Source organism: Gorilla gorilla, chromosome 13 (assembly GCF_029281585.2).
Source record: "Gorilla gorilla gorilla isolate KB3781 chromosome 13, NHGRI_mGorGor1-v2.1_pri, whole genome shotgun sequence".
Lineage (NCBI taxonomy): Eukaryota > Metazoa > Chordata > Mammalia > Primates > Hominidae > Gorilla > Gorilla gorilla.
The window spans coordinates 118,426,943-118,453,815 of NC_073237.2; the positions used below are offsets into that span (position 1 = coordinate 118,426,943).

At 44.4% G+C, this 26,873-nt stretch overlaps 1 protein-coding gene across 6 annotated transcripts in view; it reads right to left on the bottom strand.

The window, feature by feature from the left end:
- TTLL11 (tubulin tyrosine ligase like 11) overlaps positions 1–25,077 on the bottom strand; it is a 276,253-nt gene extending 251,176 nt beyond the window's left edge. For 2 of the 6 annotated variants that reach the window (XM_055351836.2, XM_055351834.2), the window contains exon 1: positions 24,423–25,028. In XM_055351836.2, the coding sequence (XP_055207811.1) occupies positions 24,423–24,884 (462 nt within the window). In that variant the 5' untranslated portion in view covers positions 24,885–25,028. Of the gene's footprint in view, positions 1–7,811; positions 8,516–24,422 lie in introns of those variants that run through there. The other 4 variants (XM_055351835.2, XM_063696740.1, XM_063696738.1 and 1 more) reach the window with 4 other exon arrangements.
- Between the last annotated feature and the right edge of the window lie 1,796 nt (positions 25,078–26,873).

Sequence of the window (26,873 nt, forward strand, 5' to 3'; positions counted from 1 at the left end):
TATTTGATATCCGGGAATGTTCTGCTGAATCCCCTAATTAAGTCCAGAGTAGTATGGTCTGTTTTCCTACTGTTATCAAGAACTGCCCCAGACTGGGTAATTTACAAAGGAAGAAGGTTTGACTCCCAGTTCAGCATGGCTAGGGAGGCCTCAGGAAACTTAAAATCATGACAGAAGGGGAAGCAAGGCACCTTCTTCATAAGGCGGCAGGAAGGAGAAGTACCAAGCAAAAGGGGAAGAGACCCTTATAAAACCATCAGATCTCATGAGAACTCACTCACTATCATGAGAACAGCACGGGAGAAACTTCCCCCATGATTCAATTACCTTCACCTGGTCTCTCCCTTGACACATAGGGATTATGGGGATTACAATTCAAGATGAGATTTGGGTAGGGACACAAAGCCAGCCCATATCATAATGACATCAAGACTTGAGTTCAAATCCTAGTTCTGCATACCTTGGGCAAGTCACTCAACCTTTGTGAACCCATCCCCTTCTTTGTTTGGAAAACAGGAATAATAATTGCACCTCAAAGGATTTGCAAGAATTAATAAAATAACCTATAAAAACTCCCTAACACAGAAAAGTCCCCAAATGTGTTTGCTTCTCTACCACTCAAAACAAAAACAAAAGAGGCACTTTGTTTCTATTACGGTGAATCCGACTTCTTTGACAGGTATGGGCTTCGGAAAGCTGGTAGACAACTTATTCATGTGGGAAGATAAACTCACTAAGAGTAGGTTTGCATTGGTTTATAAATCTGCCAATATTACTGCTGCAGAATCTGAATCCAAGGCACCATGAGAAGAGGATACAAAACTCTATGTGAGCAAAAGATTTTTTATTTATTAATTTATTTGAGACAGAGAAATGCAAAACCCCTTTGTGTTCAACAAATCATCATTGAGCAACTCCTGTGAGTCAGGCACTGTTCTAAGGGGCTGGGAATACAGAGACGAATAGCATGGTCCCTACCTGTGCAGTGGGAGACTCCCCAAGTACTTAAGCCCTACCTCCTCAGGCTAGGTCAGAGACATTTCAAAGCAAAGCGTGCGTGTCCAGTTTTCAATTATTCACTGCTAGTCAGCCAGGGGTTCAGGACAGAAGACAAGAAAGGCTGGAAGGGGCTGGGCGCGGTGGCTCACGCCTGTAATCCTAACACTTTGGGAGGCTGAGGCAGGCAGATCATCTGAAGTCAGGAGTTTGAGACCAGCCTGGCCAACATGGCAAAACCTTGTCTCTACTAAAAATACAAAAATTAGCAGGGCGTGGTGGAGCATGCCTGTAGTCCCACCTACTCAGGAAGCTGAGGCGGGAGAATCGCTTGAACCCAGGAGGTGGAGGTTGCAGTGAGTGGGATCGTGCCATTGCACTCCAGCCTGGGCGACAGAGTGAGACTCCGTCTCAAAAAAACAACAGCAACAACAAAAGAAGGGCCAGAAGGGATGGGACTCCGAGGGAGTGGAGTCTGGTCTCTCTCCCAGGTGAGGGTAGGTGAAGACCCCTGCTGGACAGCCCCAGAGAAGACCCAGCAGTGTGACCCCACACAAAAACAGCCTTTCCTGGAAGGAGGCCAGAGGACAGAGAGAGGAGAATAATAGGATTGGACTTGCTCCTGCTCATCATGGCACCGCTGGCCCCACCTTATATATTCTCACATTCTCCTGGGTCACAATCCCTTCCTGAGCACCCACTCTAGGCCAGGCATAGAGAATCACACACACACACACACACACACACACACACACACGCACACCAGAACACTATCTCTGTACTCAAACTTCTTAGGGTTTAGTGAGAGACACAGCTCTTAAGCAAATCATTATCCCCCATGAAGAGCAACATATAGAGGGAGGGACACACCAAGGGCTCTGACAAGACAGGAAGAAGTGGCTCCTTCTGCAGGGCAGGTGAGGCTTCAAGATAGAGCTCATAACTGAGCTGGATATTGAAAGGGGCTCCAATTCAGCCAGCAGGGAGTCAGGGTAACAAAAGTTATTCCAGGCCAAGAGCTCTGTGTGAGCAAAGGTTGGTGGCACAACTACCTCGGGCTGTTAGGCCACAGCACAACAGGGGGTGGGGGCAGTGGCAAGCCTGGCAGGGGTGAGGCTGGCTAGGGAGGGCTTGAGGTGCTTTTCCAGGACATGAGCAAAAACTGAGTGTGAGAACATCAACTCCACAGCCCTCATCCCACCTGAGATACCTTGTCCCCTCGGCCCCTGCAGACAAAGTTGTCATCCAGAGTCTCCTTTTAAATGTGACACCCCGAGGAAGAATCACAACCTGATTCATCTACCTGCTCATTACTACCCAGCAAAGGTCTTGGGATGGACTCAAAATGATCTTCCAGTAGGGTTGGATGAGTGTCTCTGAGGGGACAGAGGAATGAAGGAGACGGAAGGACAGACAAAAGGAATGTGATGAGAGGGTAGCAAAGGCCAGCACTCCCCTCCTCAGGGCAGGAAGAACCTACCAGCCTTCATCCGGCTGTGTGTGCAGCATCGTGCCAGGGTGTGGAGGCAGACAGAGGGGTTCCTACCTTCGGGCGGTGTATGGTGTACACGGGCACAGGCTGCTGACCTCCCTGCCATTCAGCCTTGGCACGAAAAGCAATCACTGCTTGTCTTATGGAGAGGACAGGCTCCACAGGAGGGCAGCATGGTATCATGGAAGGAGCAGGCACCGTGTGATCAGAGACCAAGGGCTGAGAGGATAGTTCTACCTCTAACTGGCCGGTGTCTGGGGCACTCCATTTCCTCACCTACAAAACTGACAGCACAGTCTCTGCTTGTCAGTGTTGCTGGAACTTTTCAAGCAAGAAAACTAATGCAAAAGCATCTATCCAGTGCCTGGCTTAGAGTGGACCCCATGGCTTGTTCCCTTCCCCTTAGGAGAGGGCGTGCATGTGAATAGTCTCTTTAGGATTTTACTTCCACACGGTCTGAATTTGATTTAACTCTGCGTTTTCCTCCTCGGTGAGGTTGAAATATGTCATTGGTTACTTAATGGCCCTTCAATCAATGAGGCCTTTATTAAATAGCAGCATGATACCCAGGCAATGAGAATGCGAGCCGCACACAAATCTCTCCCCGCTGCTTTGGTGAAGACAGCTTTCAGCTGCCCCCTGGGTCTCCGTCTCTCTGCCTGGAAGGAGATGCAAGAAAGGGGGCACCACTGCCTGGAGGGGACATGTGAGATGGCCCTCTGTGGCTGGAAACCTGGAGATGCCTCTTTGGGCCGCTCCCTCAGCAGAAAGGAGGAGGGTGGTCCCTAGAGAGGAGAGACACCAGCAAGCCTCGCTCTCCCCAGCACTGCTGCCACCCCCCAGCCCAGCCCCTAGGTGCAGCACGGGATGAAGGAGAAGGTGCTTGACCTGCCACCCACAAAGATTGTGTGACCAGGGACATGTCCTCTGGTCAGGCCTGATCAGGTACCTGGCCTGAAAAGTGGAACTAATGTTATTCCCCTACTCACTCAGAGGGTTGCGGGAGACTCAGTAGAGTGACAGCGGTGATTCTGCTGCCATTCTGCAATAAAGGACTTTTGAATCCTACCTTGCTGTCTCTGCAGATTGACTCCATCACAAAGCATCACTTCAGTGCTTACTGGACACCAGCTGCTCGCCAGATGTTAGAGACTGAGGAGGAAGCAATGCTCTCTGCCCTCAAGGAGGGTGTCCCCACTTCCAGCTCACCACTGCAACCCCTAAATACACTCCACACCATAGCCCGATGGGTCTTTCTAATATACAAATCAGATTTTTCACACACACACACACACACACACACACACACCCCTGTTTAAAACCTTCCAGTGTAGGCCTGCATGATGGTATGCACCTATAATCCCAGCTACTCAGAAAGCTGAAGCAGGAGGATCACTTGAGCCCAAGAGTTCGAGGCCAGCCTGGGCAATATAGCAAAACCCAGTCTCTAAAAGTTTAAAATAGATACCTTCCAATGGCTCCCTAGAGGTCTCTGCTTGCAGCTCAGTTCTGTATGACTTGGCTCCTGCATACCTCTCTGATCCCTTCCCTTCACTCTCCTCCCATATCCTGTGATCCAGCTGGAGTAAAATGTTAGCAATCAGCCAGGCGTGGTGGCTCACACCTGTAATCCTAGCACTTTGGGAGGCTGAGGTGGGTGGATCACTTGAGGTCAGGAGTTCGAGACCAGCCTGGTCAACATGGTGAAACCTCGTCTCTACTAAAAATACAAAAATTAGCAGGGTGTGATGGCACACACCTGTAATCCCAGCTACTCGGGAGGCTGAGGCAGGCGAATTGCTTGAACCCGGGAAGTGGAGGTTTCAGTGAGCTGAGATCGTGCCACTGCACTCCAGCCTGGACAACAGAGCAAGACTCTGTCTCAAAAAAATAAAAGTTTGCAGTCTCCTAGACACCCAGTGTTCTCGCTTGCCACCATGCCACAATCCATGCTGAGCCCCTGCCCCCTGCTACCTTGCTCACCCCTCATCCTCCAGATCCAGCTCAGAGGTGCATCCTAGAGGAGAACCCCTCTGACCCTTAACCTAAGCCAGCCGTCCCTCCCCTCCTCCTTCCCTGTAACATCGCGCTTCCTACACCGGATAGTAATAAGCAGAGAGGGAGCTCTCCGGGGAAGGGACATGCAGGGTGTCATTTCTTTGTTTGCCCAGCGCTTGGCAGGGTCCATGGCACAAAGTAAGGGCTTAGAAAATGAGGAATGAATGAGAAAATTACTCCAGCCAATATTTATCAAAATCTGATTATATCGTCTATCAGGCACTGTGCAGTATGAGGATCCAATAATAACAATAATGAACAAGACAGATGTGGCCCTTGCACTTGTTGAATTTAAAATCTGGTGGGTGGCCAGGGGTGGTGGCTCACACCTATAATCCCAGCACTTTGGGAAGCTGAGATAGGCGGATCACTTGAGATCAGGAATTTGAGACCACCCTGGGCAACAGGGTGAAACCCCATCTCTACTAAAATACAAAAAATTAGCCAGGCATGGTGGCATGCACCTGTAATCCCAGTTACTCGGGAGGCTGAGGCACAAGAATCGCTTGAACCTGGGAGCCAGTGGTTGCAGTGAGCCAAGATTGCACCACTGCACTCCAGCATGGGCAACAAAGTGAGACTCCATCTCAGAAAATGAAATAAAATAAAATAAAATCTTGTGGGAAAGAAAGAAAATCAAACAAGCAATCACCACAATAAAGTTGATTCATGCTATGATGGGGTCTGAGGGAGCACAAAGCGGGAGCATCAACCCAAGGTGGGGAAGGAAGGAGCCGGGAAGGCTTCTTAAAGAAAGTGAGATTTAAGCTGAGACCTGAAGACAGGGGAAGCTGTAGGCAGGCAGAAAGAAGATCAGATAGTCTATCTAAAGATAGAAACACCTCACCAATCTGGAACACAGCTATCTCATGTATCCAGACAGTAGCCAGAACCAGGAAAGAAGGCTTAAAGGCTAAACAGCCAAAATATGTTAAAAAGGCCATGGACCTTACTTGCCCAGAAGCCTCTCATTCACACAAGCCTTTCTCTACCTCCAGGCTGACCTCATCTTGCCTTCCTCTGTCACCCACCATATTTGTACATACTTCCAATAGGGCTCTTAGCAGCCCACAGTGGACTCATCAGCTACGTCTGCTTCCCCCAGCACAGAGCATCCAAGGCCACCATGTGTGGCTTTTTAAGTCATGTACAAGAGTGCCATGATGCTGGCCGGGCGCAGTGGCTTACACCTGTAATCCCAGCACTTTGGGAGGCTGAGGCAGGTGGATCATTTGAGGTCAGGAGTTTGCGACCAGCTTGGCCAGCATGGTGAGACCCCATCTTTACCAAATATACAAAAAATTAGCCAGGTGTGGTGGTGTGCACCTATAATACCAGCAAGTTGGGAAGCTGAGGCAGGAAAATTGCTTGAACCTGGGAGGCGGAGGTTGCAGTGAGCCGAGATTGTGCCACTGCACTCCAGCCTGGGCGACAGAGCAAGGCTCCGTCTCAATTAAAAAAAAAAAAAAAAAGAGTTCCATGATGCTGTTTACAGGTAAACATCTTTAACACTTTAACATATGGAATATTTTTATAATTATAAGCTGTATAACAAATGGATTATTCATGATAACAAATGTAAGTTATTGTATAACACATATTGTCATCATGAAGGTACTTGTTGATTTAAACTGGGAATTGAGAAATATTTTGGTTTTGTAAACTAACATCAGATGATTTTATATTTGGGTGGTTTTTTTATTTACAACAAGAATTTTCTGGCAATGGCAGTCATGTCTTATTTTAATAAGCCAGTATGTATTGTTCCCCTTTGACAAATTCAATAATCAAGAGACCATGTGCTGGGCATGGTGGCTCACACCTACAATCCCAGCACTTTGGGAGGCTGAGGCAGGAGGATTACTTGAGACCAGGAGTTTGAGCAACCTGGGCAATACAATAAGACTTTCGTCTCTACAAAAAAAAAAAAAATAGCTGAGTGGGTTGGCATGCGCCTAGTCCCAGCTACTTGGAAGGCTGAGGTAGAAGGATGGTTTGAGCCCAAGAATTTGATATTGTGCCACTGCCCTCCAGCCTGGGCAAGACAGCAAGACACCCTGGTCTCTTAAAAAAAAAAAAAAGACTTTGTTGATGTAACCATATCTAAAATAGTCTGTGTTTCTAAATAGGGATCTGCTTTGACATTTGATAGATGATTGATGAGTCCCTTTAAATTTTTTTAAAAATCCCTCATTGGTATCAGATTCACATTCATATTGTAATTCAATAATCTGCTGTTTGCTTACTGTGGCAGAATATTTTTGAATTTCAAGTTCAAATCAACAATACTATATAAATATTAATAACCAACATTCATTTATCATTAATAATCCATTGTTGTAACAAATTTGCTATTGATATGTAAGTACTATATTGATGAATTTAATATTCTTTCCTTGAGGAATGGGTGCCTTTTTCTAATTCACAAAAGAACACGATGGGTGAGTAGGGATCACAGGGATGGTGTCTGATAGTGATCACCCGTGCCTTGCACAGGCCTTGGGCCACAGCAGACATTCAACACATATTTGTTGAATGAATAATAAAGAACATCCAGGCCTCAAAAGTTAAAAATCACATATATATGCTTTATTTTACCATACCTTCTAGAAATACTTCTGCACAGTTAATGGAAAAGTGTTGCATACATTCTTAGAATAACAGTTCTTAGCGACCAGCTAAAGCTTATTAAACTGTCACACAGCAGGAACCACTTGCCTCTCCCTTCGTTCTCTAAACACAGAGCATTTTTCCAAAAAGAACGCCTTAGGAGGAAGAAGTTTTCATAGCTGTAATATATCATTAGAGGAACATCTTTGCAACCTGCCTAGAGAGTCATAAAGTTTAGTAATTTCTAAGAAAATGCCATAAAAATCCAGTAAGATGGTAAGGTTTTGTGTAAGTAATCTCAAGCAGAGTCTGAGACTCCTTAAGTAAGGAACAAGTGCACAGGCTAAAGAAAGCTATGTTATCATGGAAAGTAAACCCTTCCAAAACCTAAGGCTTTTGGGCTTACAAACAGCTGGCTCTCTATTTCTGGACTGGGCTTCGCAATGCCAGAGACAGGCATGAGTTCACTGCCTGGAATCCCTTCATGTCATTTCCCTTTAAGGAAAATAGTCATTTAGAAGGTAGAAAAAAAATCAGCTCTAGAACCATTATTGATTCCACAGTTCAATTCAATCAGCATCTGTGAATGCCTTCTCTGTGCCAGGCACTGGAAGGACTCAGAGATGAAAAACAACATCTTTGTGATGATACTCACCCTGAGGCTGGGTATCTTACAGTCTATGGGAAGAGACAGATCATCTTAATCAATAATCTTCCCCATCCACCACCATTCTGTCTGTCCCAGGGCCAACACCTCTCTCCTGAGGTTTATAATAGCATCCTAACTTGCCTCTCTGCCTCCACTCTTCAAGCCGTCTGTAAGCCATCCTCCATAAGGCAACCAGAGCAATCTTTTTAAAAGTGTAGTTATCTTGCTCCCTGTACATGTTGGCAGTGGTCTGGCCTCTGCATGTGGTCTGGCCCCCGAGTGTCTGCTGGCAAGGCAAGAATCAGACTGGAAATTCCCATACCAAGCCAAGCCCTCTGAAATGCCACATCCTCAGTGGGTGAAACTGAAAGCAAACCTTCTGTGTTTTGGCCTTGCCTCAGGAAAGGGGAAATAAAAGGAATAAGTCTCTGCTCAGAATGTCTAACCATGATACCTTCCTATCCAAGTATGGAGTCAGAATTCATCCTACACCTATAACCAAAAGAAAAGTCTAACACCAAAAAATGTAGTTTTAAGTGTTCTGGGTAGTAGAGCCCCCTGAGGCATCTGTATAAAAGGAAGATTCTAACTTGAAACCTAAGCCTCAAAGAATGATCAGCAAGTAAAGTTCCAAGGAACATAAGATCACCATCAAAAAAAAAAAAGGCCTAACATCTAAATCAGAATTCCAAAAAGACAGAAGAGAAAGAGTGAATGAGAGACAGTATTTCCACAATTGATAAGATACCAAACCTCAGAGACAAGAATCCCAACAAATCCCAAGAAGAATAAATCAGAAGAAATCCTCACCTAGAAATGTCTTACTGACAGCAAAGACATCTAAGACAAAGGGATTTTAAAAACAGCCAGAATGAAAGACATTTTACTAGCAGAAGAAAAAATTAGACTGACAACTGACTTCTCAACATCAAAATGGAAATGAAAAAACAGTGGCATATCTTCAAAGCGCTGAGACCCTATAGCTATCAGCTTAGAACAGTATGTACAGCAACACTATTTTTCAAGAACGAGGAGAAAATGAAGGTAATTTTGGACAAATAGAAACTGAGTTTATTAAAACATACTTCCAAGAGAAAGGAAATGACCCCAGAAGGTAGGTCTGAGTTGTAAAATAGAATAGCAAACAAAGAAAATGGCAAATGTGGGTAACTCAAAAGGACACAGACTATATAAAATACCAATAACGCCTAATTTGTGAAGTTCAAAAAAGAATAAGATAGGACTAAAATATTGGACAACAAACGCATATATGTCAGAAGTGATGTGGCCAAAATGAAAAAGCATACTAAAGATCCTTGCGTTGTTAAAAAGAGAATAAAGACAGTAACCTTAGGCTTTCTGAAATTATACACACATATTAAATTTTCTAGGGTCATCAATAGAAGAATAAAAATAGAATATGTAACTTCCAGACTAGTGCAGGGAGAAAATGAACAAGAAAAAAATCAATTAAAAAAGATATGAACTCACAATCACAGAAGAAATTTTTAACATAACTCAATAGATCAGACAAAAATCAGGGCTATAAAATTTATATAATACAATTCACAAGTTAATCTAACACACATGTAGAATATTGGACAAAACTCAGGGCTACAAAATTTATATAATGCAATTCATAAGTTAATCTAACATACATATGTAAAATATTGCTTTCAATAACTAGAGAATGCATGTTGTTTTCAAGCATACATGGAACATTTGCAAAAACTGACCATGTATTAGGCCATAAAGCAAAAACCTGCAAAAAAAAAAAAAAAAAAAAGGAGGAAGGAGGAAGGAAAGAAAAAACATCCTCTAACCACAATGAAATTAAGTTAGAAATTAATAACAAAAAGATAAGTAGAAATAACCTTATTTGCTTAGAAATGTTCTTGAAACACAAATCTAAATAACCCATGGGTCAAGGAAGAAATCTTCATGAAAATGTAAAATACATAGAACTACAAGGTGATTTTTTAAATACTGCATAATAAAACTCATAGGTGTAGCTAAAGCAGTAGTTAGAGGCAAATTTGTAGTCTTGAGTGCTTTTTATTAGCAAAGCAGCCAACTTAATATTGGAAAAAGAACAACAAAATAAACCTCAAAAAGTAGAAAAGAAGAAGTAATAAAGAGCAGCAAGCCATGAAATAGAAAAAAAGATACAATGGAGATGATCAATAAAGTCAAAAGTTGCTTCTTTGAAAAAACTAATCAAATTGAGATACATATAAAATACTCTAAATGACCCAAGGAAGGGGACTTAGCCTAGCCTGGGGCATGTGTGTGGGAGTCAGGGAAGATATATGGAAAAGATGAGGTAAAACTTAATTCTTGAAGGATACGTAAAAAGGTAGCCAAACAAAGGGAGGGAGCATTCAGAGGAGGAAAAACATGAACAAAGGTCAAGAGGAATAGCACAGCATGAAGGCTCAAGCAAACCACATGCAGTGTGGTGTCAGTAGTGCATAAAGTTCAAGGAATATGGGAAATAAGCCTAGAGAAGGTTAGGGCCAAGTGTTAATTTTTTTAAATATTCAACTGAGTCTTCATTATGTACCTGGCACTTTACATGATTATAGCTTTTTATGCTGGCAATAAATAACTCCATGAAATATGGTTGTATTATGCCCATTTTACAGAAAAATAAACTGAGTTTCAGAGAAAAATATGCCAAAAGTTACACATTGAGTTGTTTCAAACCCCTATCTGTGTAGGTCTAAAGCTTATGCTTACACCCACCAAGACATCATGCATCTTGGGTTGTGAAAAGCGTCATATGGAGCCTTCATAAGGAGTCTGAACTTTGTTCTTCAGGAAAATATTCAAAATTTCCCTGAAAAAAACAAAGCTCATTCTTACGAAGAAAGTTTAGAGTACTGTTACAGCTTCCATCAGGTTGCATACTACCTTATGGTGGACATTTGGATTGTTTCCACTTTCTGGCTATTGTGAATAATGCTACTATGAACATTAGTGTACAAGTTGTTATGTGCACATATGTTTTCGTTTCTCTTGGGTTTCTCTTGGGTATATATCAGGAGAGAACTGCTAGGATGTTTAACATTTGAGGAACTGCCAAATTGTTTTTCAAAATGGCTGCACCATTTTACAGCCCCACCAAGAGTGTATGAGGGTTCCAATTTCTCCACATCCCTGCCAACATGTACTATCTGTCTTATTTATTATAGATAACCCAATAGGTATGAAGTGGTATTTCACTGTGGTTTTGATTTTCATTTCCCTAATAGCTAATGATGGCATATGACATTTTAATGCAGCTCTTAATGTAACCCCCCCCCTTTTTTTAACTCCAGAAATATTTTGACAAAACCTAAGAAATCACCTATCAAAACTGGCTGGGTGCAGTGGCTCACGCCTGTAATCCCAACACTTTGGGAGGCTGAGGCGGGTGGAGCATGAGGTCAAGAGATCGAGACCATTCTGGCTGACACGGTGAAACCCCGTCTCTACTAAAAATACAAAAAATTAGCTGGGCATGGTGGCGGGCGCCTGTGGTCCCAGCTACTCGGGAGGCTGAGGCAGGAGAATGGTGTGAACCCAGGAGGTGGAGGTTGCTGTGAGCTGAGATCGCACCACTGCACTCCAGCCTGGGCGACAGAGCAAGACTCCGCCTCAAAAAAAAAAAAAGAAATCACCTATCAAAACTTTTGGCAATAAAACTGCCAAAGTATGTGAAATGCTTAAGCCCTACCTCTGGGTAGAAGATCAGGGATGACATAAGGAGTTAGAACCAATGAGAAGGTCAAGGATGAGCCAGGCACAGTGGCTCACACCTAGAATCCCAGCACTTTGGGAGGCCGAGGTGGAAGGATCACTTGAGGCTAGGCGTTCATGACTAGCCTGGGCAACATAGTGAGACACCACCTCTTTTTATTTTAAAAATAAAAAAAGAAGGTCAAGGATAAAGAGAAAGCCAAGCATGTCTACTGAATACATTATTTGAATGTTAAAAAGAGTGAGTTTACATTGTGATACGGCTGTTTCAAATTAGGCATAATGGCCACACCAAAATAGCCATATCAAAATGCTCCACTTTGAACTATGCACTGATGATTAGAATTAAGTATTTGGTGAAGACAGGGCCCATAGGTTGGAGAAGATTCATTTGTTTCACTCTCTTCTCCAGTATTTGTCATTATATTCTTCAAAAGTAAGTATTTATAGGAACCCTCAGAGCTGAGCATAAATTGCTAAAACTATTTTGGAAAGCAATTTGGCCATATATTCCAAAAGCCTTAAAATGTATATTCCGTGTGGTCTAATTATTTCATTTTTGGAAAGTTAGCTTAAGAAAGTAATACGAAATATGCTGGGTGCAGTGACGCACACCTGTAATCCTAGCAATCTGGGAGGCTCAAGCCAGAGGATCGTTGAGGCCAAGAGTTCAAGACCAGCCTGGGCAACATATGGAGACTCCATCTCTACACAAAAAAAATATATATATACAAAAATTAGCTGGCATGGGGGCGCACGCCTTTAGTCCTAGCTAGTTTGGAGGCTGGGGTGGGAGGATCACTTGAGGCCAGGAGTTCAAGGGTGCAGTGAGCTATGTTCATGCTGCTGCACTCCAGCCTGGGCGACAGAGTGAAACCTTGTCTCTAAAGACAAAAAAAAGAAAAAGAAAAGAACATGAAATATAGGAAGGAAGCACATTCCTGAATAATTTTTAATAGAGGGTTCAATCTAAACATTTAATACCAGGAAAATAAATAATGAAATACAACCCACTGAATGAAATATTTTGCAGCAATTAAAATGACATTAATAAAAAGTTGTAAAGCAAGGAAAAATGTTTAAATTATAATGTGGACATTAATGTTAATGATACAATAAAATTGTATCAGATTTGTAAAACAAAAAAATATATATGCCCAGAAGAAATACTGGAAAGAAATGCTCGAACATGAAAGCAGTCATTCCATCTCAATGGTAGGACTATAAATGTTTTAAAAATATTTTTTCCAAATTTTTAAGCAATGTACAAGGATTATTTATATAAGTGAGAAATGTGCTTTTTAAATAAAACCAACGTCCAGGCTCAAAGCCCAGTCCTGCACTGAAGGACTTATGTAAACACTAACTCTGATGTTCTTATTTCTAAAGGGGCCAGGAACTCACGCTCTCTTCAGAGGAGCAATACAGTCCACTAGAACAAGACCTGGCCTACAAGCCAGGAGAGCCAGCCTCTAGATCTAAGCTGTGTGTCTCTTAACACCTCTGAAGAGTGGAAGAGTAGAAAGAGAACAAACACTGATTGCGTACTGACTTTGCCACACATGTTACATATATGATTAACATGGAATAACCCCCTAAGTACCATGACGCCCCATGTGACAGAACTAATACGTGGTGGGGATTCAAACCCAAATCTATAGATGCAGGGACATCTGTACAACAGAAATAATGAAGTCTACCATACTTACTGCACAAAGTCAAAGTCATGTTAGATAAATCTATGTGAAAGTTTCATATAAAATATCCACTTCCATGGGTATGTAAAACTCTAAGCCTCTCCACACAATCTCTTAATTCACTAGGTATTTCATAGCACCTGAAGGCAGAATTATGTGTTTCTTCTGCCTTTTTGAGCTAACAAGTCAAAAGTAATTAAGGACTGTTTTTAGTGAATGAGAAGAAGAAATTTTTTAATTGTAATGTGGATCATGCAAGGCAAATGAATATTTGGTAGACATTTAAATAACCAACAGGGGGAAATATTTACAATGCATATGAGATAAAAAGTAACCATAATATTTACAAACCAATAAGAAAAAACATAAACAAAACAACCCAAAAGATAAAATGAACAAAAAATAGATTCAGTCATTTCACAGATGAAGCAAGACAAATGACAAATTAACTTATGCAAAAAGTTTAACCTTGTTGACAATCAGAGAAATGTAAATTAAAAGAACACATTTTTACCTGTCAGTCTGGCAAAGATACACAAGATGAATAGTATATAGTATTGGAGCAGATATGCAAAAACAGGCAGTCTCAAACCCTGCTGAGGGCAATTTGATAGTAACAATCAAAATATAAAGCACATATGCCCTTTCATCCAACAATTCCTAGGAATTTATTCTACAGAAGTATTTGCACAAATACACACTTAAAATGTCTGAAAAGGCCAGGTGCAGTGGCTCACGCCTGTAATCCCAAAACTTTGGGAGGCCAAGAGGGGGCAGATCACTTGAGGTCAGGAGTTCAAGACCAGCTTAGCCAACATGGTGAAACCCCATCTCTACTGAAAATACAAAACTTAGCTAGACATAGTGGCACACACCTGTAATCCCAGCTACTCTGGAAGCTGAGGCACGAGAATTGCTTGAACCTGGGAGGTGGAGGATGCAGTGAGCCAACATAGTGCCATTGCACTCCAGCCTGGGTGACAGAGTGAGACTCTGTCTCAAAAAAAAAAAAAAAAAAAAAAAAAAAAAGAGTCTGAAGAGTGATGTTAATTGCACCACTCTTTGTAATAGCAAAGAAAACACGTAGAAACAACAACTGTCAATAAATTGTGGTATATAAAATGGACTATTAGGTTGTTAAAATGAAATGAATCTATATATACTAACAGAGAAAGATGTATATGAGGTACTGCTAAAACAGCAGTTGCCAAACACTATCTATATGGTATAACTGCAGCATTTTAAAAAATGAAATATCTGCTGGGTACAGTGGCTCACATCTGTAATCTCAGCACTTTGGGAGGCCGACGCAGGAGAATCACTTGAGCCCAGGAGACTAGCTTGGGCAACATAGCACAATGCTGTCTCTACAAAAAAATATAAAAAATTAGCTGGGCATGGTGTGCACCTGTAGTCCCAGCTCCTGGGGGGCAAGGGTTGCTGAGGTGGGAGGATGGTTTGAGCCCAGGAGGTGGAGGTTGCAGTGAGCCGAGATCGCGCCACTACAGTCCAGCCTGGGTGACAGAGCAAGACCCTCTCTAGAAAGAAAAAATAAAATATGTGTATATTTATATTTATATACAGCATATATTTGTATCTCTACATATGATATCATGGTGGTAATTAGCACAGTTTACCAAATAGCCTGATTCTCCTCTTTACACCCTCACGGTGGGATTGCGCATCCCCCATCCCTCTGAGGTTAGCCATGGCCATGTAACTTGCTTCAGCGAATCAAATGTGAGCTGAAGTGATGCATCACTTCTGGGTAGACGTTTTAAAAACCAGTGCAAATTCACCTTTCCCTCCGTCAGTGACTCATGAAAGCAGGTGTCACAATGGGAGACCACGATCTCAATAACCAAGATGATGAGAGACCCCTGCTCCCCAACCCTACCAGCCCCCATTGAACCCATAGCATGGGCAAGAAATAAACTTTGGTTGTATTAAGCCACTGCTATTTTGTGGTTCTTACCATAGCACAACTTAGCCATCCTGATATGTACAAGAATAAGAAAAAAATCTGGGCCAGGCACGGTGGCTCACACCTGTAATTCCAGCACTTTGAGAGGACAAGGAATGCAGATCACAAGGTCAGTAGTTCAAGACCAGCCTGGGTGACATGGTGAAACCCTGTCTGTACCAAAAATACAAAAATTAGCCAGGTGTGGTGGCATGCACCTATAATCCCAGCTACTTGGGAGGCTGAGGCAGGAGAATTGCTCGAACCCAGGAGGCAGAGGTTGCAGTGAGCCAAGATTGCGTCACTGCACTCCAGCCTGGCTGACAGAGCAAGACTCTATCTCGAAAAAAAAGAAAGAAGTCTGTAAAGATACATATCAAATTGGGATTCTGGTGTCACCTCTCAGAAGTGGAATTAAAGGGGAGGATGGAAAGGGAGGGGGATGGGGTAGGTGGTTTGTTTCAGTTTTTATTTTATATGCTTGGGAACAGTATAAATTTTTATAAGCATATATTATTTCTGGAATTGGAACGAAGTTATTTATACATAATCTAAGATGTCCAAAAAATGGTCCACTGTTGTTTTTTAAAATTCCAATAACCCACAGTTCTGACACAATGAGAAATAGAATCTCCCTATGAGTATAAAGAACAAAATAGGAAAACTGGCCTTCATCAGAGTTCTAGGCAGATGTACTGAGGAACTTATTTGAAAAGCAAAACCGTACCCAGGGAAGACTACACAGGAGATAAACTGCCCATTCTTCCAGCTTCATTAAGGGTGCGAAGGTTTTATTCAGATGACAGAGAAGCATATGCGAGAGGGAAGGAAGCCGCCAGAAATGCCTGCAAGGACTTATAAAGCATTTATAAAAATTACTAGATAATGGTTCAGAAACACCCAGGGGAACAAACACGCATGCAAACGGCAGCGGCAGCAGCTGGCAAGGCACGATTTGATACGAGGAGGAAAGAGAGATGCAAGTCCTCCTGGAATAGAGAAACCTAATCGTTCTCTCCAGCAAAACAATAACCTCTGTGGAGGAATCTCAGGGACATGACTCGGCTTCAGAGGAACAACTACAAGGAAAGGAGGGGTTCAAACCTAATTAGAGGATGGCAAGCTGATCTGCCTGTTCACACCATCCATTTTTCTGTTACAAAATTTAATTAAGTTGTCATAGAGATTCACCAGAGGGAAAGTCAAACCAACATGTATTCTTACTTTAAAGTGCCAGGCGCTTTTAAGATTTTCTGGCTTCATCCTCACAACAACTAGCTAGTATTTTATACTCAGTCTTAGAGATGAGGTAAAGCAACTTGTCCAGGGGCACGGAGCCACTGCGTGACCCAGAAAATTTGTATCCTTTCCACACAGCTGGTGGGTACTTTCATGTAGAAGAACATCTGTTTTCCCTGTGAAACCCAAAGTCAAGATACTGATGTCACTTAAACGGCTAAAATGAGTTTCCCGTGGTGATGTACATAATTAACATACCAAAGTATGAGACAGGCCAGGCGCGGTGGCTCACGCCTGTAATCCCACCACTTTGGGAGGCTGAGGCGGGCAGATCATCTGAGGTCAGGAGTTCGAGACCAGCCTAGCCAACATGGTGAAACCCCATATCTACCAAAAATACAAAAATTAGCTGGGCATGGTGGTAGGCGCCTGTAGTCCCAGCTACTCAGGAGGCTGAGGCAGGAGAATCGCTTGAACCCAGGAGGCAGAGGTTGCAGTGAGCTGAGATCGCACCGCTGCACTCCAACCTGGGCAACAGAGCGAGACTCCATTTCAAACAAACAAACAAAAAACAAAGTATGACATAGGCACCAGGTCCAGAATGGAGACTTTAAAACATTCAATTAGACTCAGGAAACTTTAGAAGTATAATTGATTTAAAAAGAAAAAAACATGAAATCAGTGTTATTTTTTAACATCTTAAACCTAGACTACATCAAGTTGACATTCACCCAAAATGCAACTGTCCCTTACGCTGCAGCCATCTGTGAGTGGCTGTGTCATCTGCTGTATCCCCAAGATCCCAAATACAGCCTGGCACAAAGTAGATCTCAAAATATCTATTAGATAAGTCAAATTAGCTGGTCACTCCTGCTCTGACTAACCAATAACACACATATGTGGACTACATTTTGTATTAAATTTTCCCCCTGTTTAAGAAAAAATAGATCAAATAACCAAGCCTGTAATTACATGATAGAAAGAAAACAATCAACACTGAATACCTGCAGTGTGCCAAGCATTGGGTTAAGTCAATTTACATACATTCCCTCATTTACTCTCACAAAAATTCTGTGAGATAGATAGCACTAGCCCATTGCTACAGCTGAAGAAACTGAGTCTCAGAGAGGTTCTGTATTTAGTACAGAGTTTAGTCACACAAGCAATCAGAGGCAAGGATTTTAACCCACATCTGTCTGATTTCAAAGCCCATGCCAACTACAAAATACAACACTTCCCCTTGAGAGAAGGCACTTAAACAGTGGTCGATTACTTTTACAATATGTTCAAGAACAGATTTAAATAAAAAATAAAATGCATGATTAAATTTTCACCTTAAACTTCTGCTGATACAAAACCAGAATCCAAAACACTACCAAAATTGTGGCACAATACACTGTATGTTTTATAACACAGAAAACAGCCTAACCATTACAATACCTGCTTAAAAACACACAGACACGATTTTAATTTATAGGAGTTATAGAGCTTGAATGTGAGCCCCTTGAATGTATTGTCTTTTAAAGGATTGTTTAAGGAGTTGGTGTGGATTCATGAAGCTATTACCCGAATTGTATCGTTCAAATAACAGTGGTAGTGAATTGTGATTTTTATGTTATGACAAGTTTAACTTGCAAAGGAAAAATTCCAATAGATTAGACATTAAAATAATGTATCTGTGGAAGGAGAACATTTGATGGAGTAGGGCATATAGTGTTTTTAAATATGGTGCTTTTTTTAAAATGGGCAGTAAGTTGCAATGGCGATCATTGAAAATAGAAAGGGAGGAAAGATTAGACTACCCAATATTTCACTTTATACTCTACCTTCTTCCAGAAGGAATCCGAGACAGAAAGATTCAAATAGCAGGCTCACATTCCACAGAGGAGGAAGGCAACCCAGCTAGTCAAATGGCACAGGAATTGCATCTCCCCTGTGGGCAGCAGCAAGACAGGATTTGGAAGGCGCAGGCACCAAATGCTCCCTCTGCCAGGCAGGATATATTTCAGTGTGTTTTATTTTAAGTCCTATTTGCATTATTGCTCTCCTGATTCTGACCAACTCCAAGGTGACTTGAATTATGGGTCAAATGAGGAATGGGAAGGTTAAGAAGTAGAGAATCATAAAACACTTAAAAGTGGGTTTTGGAACAAAAAAAGGCTACTGTTTGAACCCTGACTTTCTCACTTACTTGCTGTGCCCACCTCAGTTTCTTCTGCTGTTACTTGAGAATAGTAATGATGATAGTGATGATAATAGAATAACTCCTTGCACAATGGTTTTTGCAAAGGATTAGCAAAGAAGAAGGTATATGATTGAAAACTGGCTACAAGCCCAGGCCCTGGATGGCTCTGCCACTGGTTATCTGTGTGGCCATGGGCTGGCCCTGTACCGGCCCCTCTCTAAGCCTCAGTTCCCTCATCTGTAAGTTGAAGATGACAGTGCAGTCTATTTTAGAGGGTTGTTGCAAGGATTAAATAAATAATGCATAGTAAATACTCAATACAATTTTTTTTTTTTGAGACAGAGTCTCACTCTGTTATCCCAGCTGAAGTGCAGTGGTGCGATCTCAGTTCACTGCAACCTCCGCCTCCCGGGTTCAAGCAATTCTCGTGCCTCAGCCTCTCAATACAATTTGTCATGAGCATAAAACAGTACAATGCCTTGCACATAACCCCTATTTAATAAACAGTAACTAATATTATACAAGTTGTAAGTAGGACAATATAGTAAGTGTATACTTGTTCTAAAGAAAGGCTGGATAAATTTCAGGGAACAATGCATGATTTGGAGTCTCTGAAACAAAGACTTTATACTGTAATAGATCTCGGGACAGGGGCTTATTCAAACTATCATCAACAAAGGCCCCGCTATGAAATCTCTCAGAGCCCTCATTCACATTAGCTGGTGGCCATGGCACCACTGTGCACATAAACAAGATTGTTTATGTGCCCTCCAAAGAGGGCAGCTCACAACAAAAGTGGCGTCTACTCTCTATGGTGTCTTTCCTCTAAGGTGTTTTTTAATGAGGGTAGCAAAATGACAGAAGAATCCACGGGAGATGGGGAGTCTTCACAGGACGGGAAGAAGACCATACAAATCCATAAACATTGAGCATCTGCGGTGAACCAGAAACCATGCCTTTCTTTCATGTTGCAACTTCAGTGGTGACTCTGTAAACATGATTTTGCTATTTGAGAGTAACTCCAGTCTTGTCTACAAGTTTACAGAGCTAACATCTGTGATCCTTCCCTTTCAGAAACAAATTTAACATTGTGGACACAGTTAAATTAGACCTGGCCGGAACGGGTATGACTGCAAACTGAATCATCTGAGGGCTGGCATGGCTGACTTGCGACTGAAGGAGAGTGGGCAAGGGAGGCCGGGTCTATATAAGGCAAACAATCTGTGATTCAATTCAGTCAGAAGTGCAAGCTTCTTGGCATGGCCTTCACCATGCTCTGTGATCTGGCTTCTTCATCGCTCTCCACTACCCCATATGCTCCCTCAGCTGCCATCATCCCATCCTGCATGTAAAACCTGGTCCATACTGCCTGCCTTGTTGTTCCTACTCTGTATGGAACATCCTTGACTCACTCAACTCCCAGACCAAACTGTAACTGTCTGTTTGCATGTATTCCTCCTTCTACACCAGGAGCTCCTGGAGGGCAAGGAGTGTATCCTGTTCACATCTACATCTGCGACCTCCAGCCCAGTGTTTACCAATAGAGAGCACACAACTGAAGCCTGGTTTCAAATGGAATGCATATTTCAAATGCTAGCTCTGTCCCTTACTAGCTATGTGGCCTCAGGTAAGTTAACCTCTGTGTACTTCCATGTTCTCATCTGCAGAATGGACACAATAAGGCACTTACTTTACTGAGTTGTTGGGAGAATCAAATAATTGTATATACGTAGAGCACTTAAAACAGCACCTGGAACAGAGTAAGAGCTATATGAAGATTTATTATCATGTTGTTGTTGTTGTTAAATATATGTGGAATAAGGAAAAGTGAAAAAGGAGCCAGGGGTGGTGGCTCACGCCTGTAATCCCAGCATTTTGAGAGGCCGAGGCAGGCAGATCACTTGAGGTCAGGAGTTCAAGACCAGTCTGGCCAACATGGTGAAACCCCATCTCTATTAAAAATACAAAAATTAGCCAGGGATGGTGACACATGCCTGTAATCGCAGCTATTCAGGAGGCTGAGGCAGGAGAACTGCTTGAACCTCTGAGGCAGAGGTTGTAGTGAGAGTGCAGTGAGCCAAGATAGCACCACTGCACTCCAGCCTGGATGACAGAACGACACCCTGTCTCAAAAAAAAAAAAAAAAAAAGTGAAAAAGGAAGCGAGATTGTGTGCCCTGCAGCTGAGCAAACTTCTGAATTCACATGCTGGCTCAGTCCTACCCTGTTAAAGTGGACGGTGATATACAGCTCCTCACTATGCACCCATAAAAGGAGACACAGCTTTCACTCTGGTTGGTGTTCATGACCTTATTTCTTACCGGGGCTACTCACCCACTCCCACCAAAGCCAGCCACCTGAGTACTCCCCAAACCCACAGCAACACAGCATGGCCTGCAAGAGATACTGTTGCTCACTCCCTTGCACCACAGCCCCCAGTAGAAGTTCTTGCTCCTAAAACAGCGCTGGGAGTTCAAGATGATCTCATCCAATATCACCTCATAACAGATGGGGAAAGGCAGGCATAAGAAGGTCATGTGTTTGCACTTTGTTAGTACCAGGGATATATATATATGTTAGTTTTCATGCAGTCAACTTTGTAGGAGGTACTAAGAATACTATAATCATAGTTTAAAGCAGGAAGGAACTTTAAAGTTTAGCTACTCTGGCACTTTTCAACCTCCACACTAGGGTGTCAAGATGTGATGTAAGCTCTGTTGCAAATATTCCATAATTCATTTGATGAATATTTATTGAGCACCTAGAATATGCTGTGCATTAGGGACATAAGTCAGATACCACCCCTGCCCTCAGGACTTTGTGCACTAATGAGGAAGGGTGACAGTAATAATCAAAAGCCTAATAGTAGAGTCTTATTGTTGCAAGTGAATTGTTTTTTTAATTTTCAATATTTTTTTTAGAGATAGGGTCTTGCTCTGTCACCCAGGCTGGTGTGCAGCGGCACAATCATAGCTCACTGCATCCTTGAACTCCTGGACTCAAGTGATCCTCCCACCTCAGCCTCCCAAGTAGGTGGAATTACAGGCATGAGCCACCACACTCAGTGAATTATGTTTTAAAATATACTAGAATAAACATCTCCACCTATATGCCAATGTGCTCTCTGAGCGGGAAGAAAAAGGCAGGGTTGGAGGTGGAAGAAGCAGTTACAGGTAGTGCCTTGGAAAAAGCCTACCCACTGGGGTTGACCTGTGCAACAGTCTCATGTAGATCAACATTGCCATTATGCGGCTACCGAAGTAGAGAGTAGATCAACATTACCATTATGCGGCTACCGAAGTAGAAAGACTGGAAACCGCTGAATTAGCTCTGCCCACCCCTACTTTACAGATAAGCAAACTGAGGCCTCAAGGGTTTAACTGACTTGCCCTGATAAATGGAAGAACGTCAAAATTCTGTTAATGGCTCACATAGCCTTCCTCCCCCAAACAGGTCCAAATCCCATCGCATGGCACATGATCTGATCCCTGCTCATTTCTGAAGCCCCATCTCTTACCACTCCACCTCCCAGGCTATGATCCGGCCATACTGAAAGTCCTGAAAGGGCCTCTGCTTTGCCCATACCACTCCTGCAACCAGGGATCCAAAGTCCAGGCCCCTAAATAACTCCAGTTCATTTTCAGCACTCACAACTCAGCTCGGGTTTATTTCCTCCAGGAAGTCCTTCCTGGGTGCCCCTCCTCTACCTCCCGCAGCATTTCTACTTTCACACAGAAACACTCATCACATAATGTATTCATTCATTCAACAAATATTTATTGAGCAACTTCTATGTGCCAAGTACCTGCGGGTACAGCAATAAACAAAACAAAGCCCCTGCCCTCATGGAGCTTACATTCTAGTGAGGGAAACAGACAATAAACAAGCAATACATAATATAATGCCTGGCGAAGTTTAGTACTATTGAAAAATAAATAAATACCAAGGGCTGGAGATTGATGGGGAATGTATCATCTAAAGAAGTGACAAGAGTAAGCCATGCAGATAAATGAAAAGGGAGCATTTCGGGATGCAGCAGCAATGTAATGACCTGTAATGACCGCAATTATTCCTTTACTTGTGTTTTATTCCCTATTGAACTATGAAGTCCTTGGGGGCAAGGGTCACATCTTAAGTATGTTTGGTTCCCAGGGCCCAGCAAAGAACTTGGCACCTCCAAAGTGGACATTTACGGAATGAGTGAACGACCCTGGGCTGGGATGTATTAGTCCATCTGGCCCCATCTCTCCTAGCAAACAAGATCTGGCCTGCTTCATGTCTCTCTCTCCCACAGGGATAAGCTAAGTGGAGGCCCCACTTGGGCCAATCTGCCTAGCCTGACTTTATAGCTTGGTTTCATTTGCTGGATTCTCCCTTCGTTAAGACCACGGCACTGACAAGTTGTCCAGTTGTGCCTTTTCTAGCCCTCATATCTCTGGCCTGGACCTGGGACCCTGCCTAGAAACCCAGATACTTTAGAACTGAGAGCCTGCCTTTGTTTTCCCCAAGTTTCCCCAGCATGAAAGTTCCCCTCTGAATCCCAAGCCCCAAGGCTGGGGGCCCAGACACTTGGAGTCAGACTTCCCCAGCGGCTACCCCCTATCCACCTGGAAGTCGGTTCTGCCTGATCCTTGACTTCCCTCCAAACCAAATGCACTTTTTCCGATTGGGACATCAACCCTCTGACCACATCAGTCCTTTCTGTGGCCATCTCTCTGTATGTTCCAACTTAATGAAACCATTACCGAGCTTCTACCATAGCCAAGGCACAGGGCTAAGAACCTGAGTCCTCTGTTACCTGCAGCAGATCCCTGTTACCACTGGCTGTGTCCACACTCAGCTATCCTTAATCAAACTCCTGACACTCCTGAAAGCACATTAAATACCCAATATGCTGCAAATAAAGTCAAATGGCTTTATCCACTCAGCCAACTGCAACAGACACCTCTAGAGTCACTGGTGCTACATCCCATCCCCTGCCAGTCTAAAATGGGCTCAGGGATGATAACTCATGTCTTCATTCACCCTTTCATTCACTGCTTACTGACACCTGCTGTAAGCCAAGCCTGGAATATAAAATACAGTGCCTACACTGATGATGATGACAGTGGTAGTGCTGGTGGTGGTGATGGTGATGATGGTGGAAGAAGAGAGAAAGGAGAAGGTGGTAACGTAAGTTACCATTTATTGCAGACTTGTGCTATAAAACACTAAGCAGTGAGTCTTCTAATGCTAACAAGATGATGAGATAAGTATAATTGGCCTCACTTTACAGAAAAGGTAATAGGCTGAAGAGGTGAAGCAACTTACTCAAGCTCACACAGCTAAGTAGCAAAGTGTAGTGAGACCCTAGGCCTGTCTGCCTCCAAAAGAAAAACTGTTCCTCTGCCCAAGAGTCACACAGCAAGTGCTAAACAAATATAACTTCAATGAAGAAGTGAGAGAGCGGGTCCGGGGCCCCAGGGGCTCACAAGCTGGTGGAGGAGACAGACGTACACATATCTACAAGCAGAGGCAAATGCTGATGGCTGAGACATAAAAAGAGCTTCAGGGAGGCAGAGGAGTGAGTGGCTAACTTGACCTGGAGGGGTCTGGGGGGCCCTCTTGGAGGAAGTGATTTTGGGGGGTAGGCCTTGAAGGATGAGCAGTTTGCGGCTGACAAGCAGGCCCGAGCGTGGTGCACCGCAGGAGCTCAGCCCTCGCCCGCCGACCTGACCTGGGCCGTGCCGAGACCTCTGAGGTCGTCCTGTCCACCCCACTGTGCCCACGCGGCCGGGTCGGGCCGGGCCTCACCTCCTTCCACTTGAGCTGGCGGATGCTGATCTTCAGGGCATCCAGGGAGGTCCTGGCCTTGGAGCTGTCCACGGTGACCGGCCGCTGGGAGCCGTTCTCGCCGGAACCGTGGCCCGAGCTCCGCTTGCAGCTTCGGCCCTTGCCCCGGGGCTTCCCGTGCGGGCGGAGGCCCTGCACCGGCTTCGGCTTGGACGGGGGCAGCGTGGGCGGCGGCCGCTGAAGGACCTGGGTGTCCCCCTCCTCAGCCGCACTGGGCTGCGCCGGGGCCGGGGCCAGGGCCTTGGGCTGCTCCTCCCCTGCCTTGCACTCCGGTTCCCCGGCCGCGCCCGCGTCCACGCGGACCTGTTCCGCCACCGTCTCCGCTGTGGCCTCGGCCTCAGCTTTGGCCGCCGCTTTGGCCGCAGCCACCGCCTCCGCCTCCCACCGGGCCGCCAGCTCGCTCTCGGAGCTGCCCCGCCGCATGGCGCTCAGGGCCGGGGCCAGTGCCAGTGCCACCGCCGCCGCCGCCGCCGCTCCGCCGCCCCAGCCCGCCACCAAACTGCCGCCGCTGCAGCCGCTGCCACGCGTTCCCCGCCCGAGCCCGTTGCCATGATCGCTCAGGCTCGGGTTGACAGCGGCAGTCACCGCCTCGAGACGGGGTCCGGGAAGGGACAATCCCCGGCCGAGCCCCAGCGACCTCATAGGCGAGGCTGCCCACGTGACCCTGCCTGTCACAGAGGCAGCGGCGGCCATGTTGGAAGAGGGCAAAGAGCCGCCAGGACCCGCCCACCCCGCGGATGCGCTGGATCTCGAGGGTGCAGAACTCGGAGTGGCGAGGAGAAGCGGGAGGGCAGATTGAGCGCGCGTGGGGCTCGTGAGCCTGGGGACTGGGAGTAAAAACAACTACCTCAAGCAGGAGGCTCAGTCCCCGCCAACACTCGCTGGGATAACTCTCGATAGGACGGAGGAGGCGCCCCCCAATGGGACCCTCCTCAGTGCGATGGATGTGAGCAGCCCAGGCCCTAGGGGAGCAGAGAGTGTTCCGCTGAAGAAACCCTCTGCTGGTCCTTTGAGCGCCCCCAGATAAGAGGGGAGGCACTTTTCCCTGTTCTCAGGGAGCTCCCGATGGGATGGGGAAGTCATGGGCATCGGTAAGCCCCCTATAGAGTCCCACTCGAGTTGAGGATATTAACGATTTTTTCTTTTTCTTTTCGTTTCTTTTCTTTTTTTTTTTAGACAGGGTCTCTCTCTGTCGCCCAGGCTGGAGTACAGTGGCGCGATCCCGGCTCACTGCAGCAGCCTCAACTTCCAGAGCTCAAGGGATCCTCCCACCCCAACCTCCCGAGTAGCTGAGACTACACAAATGCACCACCACGCCCGGCTAAGTTTTGTGTTTCTCGTAGAAACGTGGTTTCGCCATGTTGCCCAGGCTGTTCTCAAACTCCTGACCTCGGGTGATCTGCCAGCCTCGGCCTCCCAAAGTGCTAGGATTACAAGCAGAACCACCGCGTCTCTTTTGTTTTCTTTTTGTTTTTGTTTTTGTTTTGTTGCTGTTGTTGATGTTGTTACAGAGTTTCGCTCTTGTCGCCCAGGCTGGGATGCAATGGTGTGATCTCGGCTCATTGCAGCCTCCGCCTCCCAGGTTCAAGCAATTCTCCTGCCTCAGCCTCGTGAGTAGCTGGGATTGCAGGAGCCGGCCACCATGCCCGGCTAATTTTTTGTATTTTTAGTATAGACGGGGTTTCACCATCTTGGCCAGGCTGGTCTCTAACTCCTGACCTCAGATGATCCACCCGCCTCAGCCTCCCAAAGTGCTGAGATTACAAGCGTGAGCCACCACGTCCAGCCTGACTGCTTTTTCTTATATCACTTTTTTTGTTGTGGTAAAATATAACAAAATTTGCCATTTTAACCATTTTTAGTGTACATTTCAGTGGCATTCTGTATACTCACATTGTCGTGCAACCAGCACCACTATGGGTCTCCGGAACTCTTTTATCTTCCCAAACTGAAACTTTGTGTCTACGAAACAATAAGTCGGGATTCCCTTCTCTCCTAGTCCCTGGGAACCACTATTTCTACTTTCTGACTATGAATTTGACTATTCCTGGTTCCTCATGTCAGTGGAATCATGCAGTATTTGTCTGGCTTATTTCACGTAGCATAATGTCCTCAAGGTTTCTCCATGTTGTAGCATGAGTCCGAATTTCACTCATTTTTAAGACTGAAAAATATTTCGTCGTGTGCATACACCACCTCGTTTTTATCCATTCATCCGTCAATGGACTTAGGTTGTGTCCACCTTTTGGCTATTGTGAAGAATGTCGGTTAACATTGGTATACAAATACCTGTTTGAGCCCCTGCTTTCCATTTTTGGGAGTTGCCATCATTTTAAAGCCAAACCAAGGAGAAAGCTCTCCCCTCCCACCTGAGGGAGCCGCATTTGTTTTTTTAGGAAGTGGGGTTGAGAA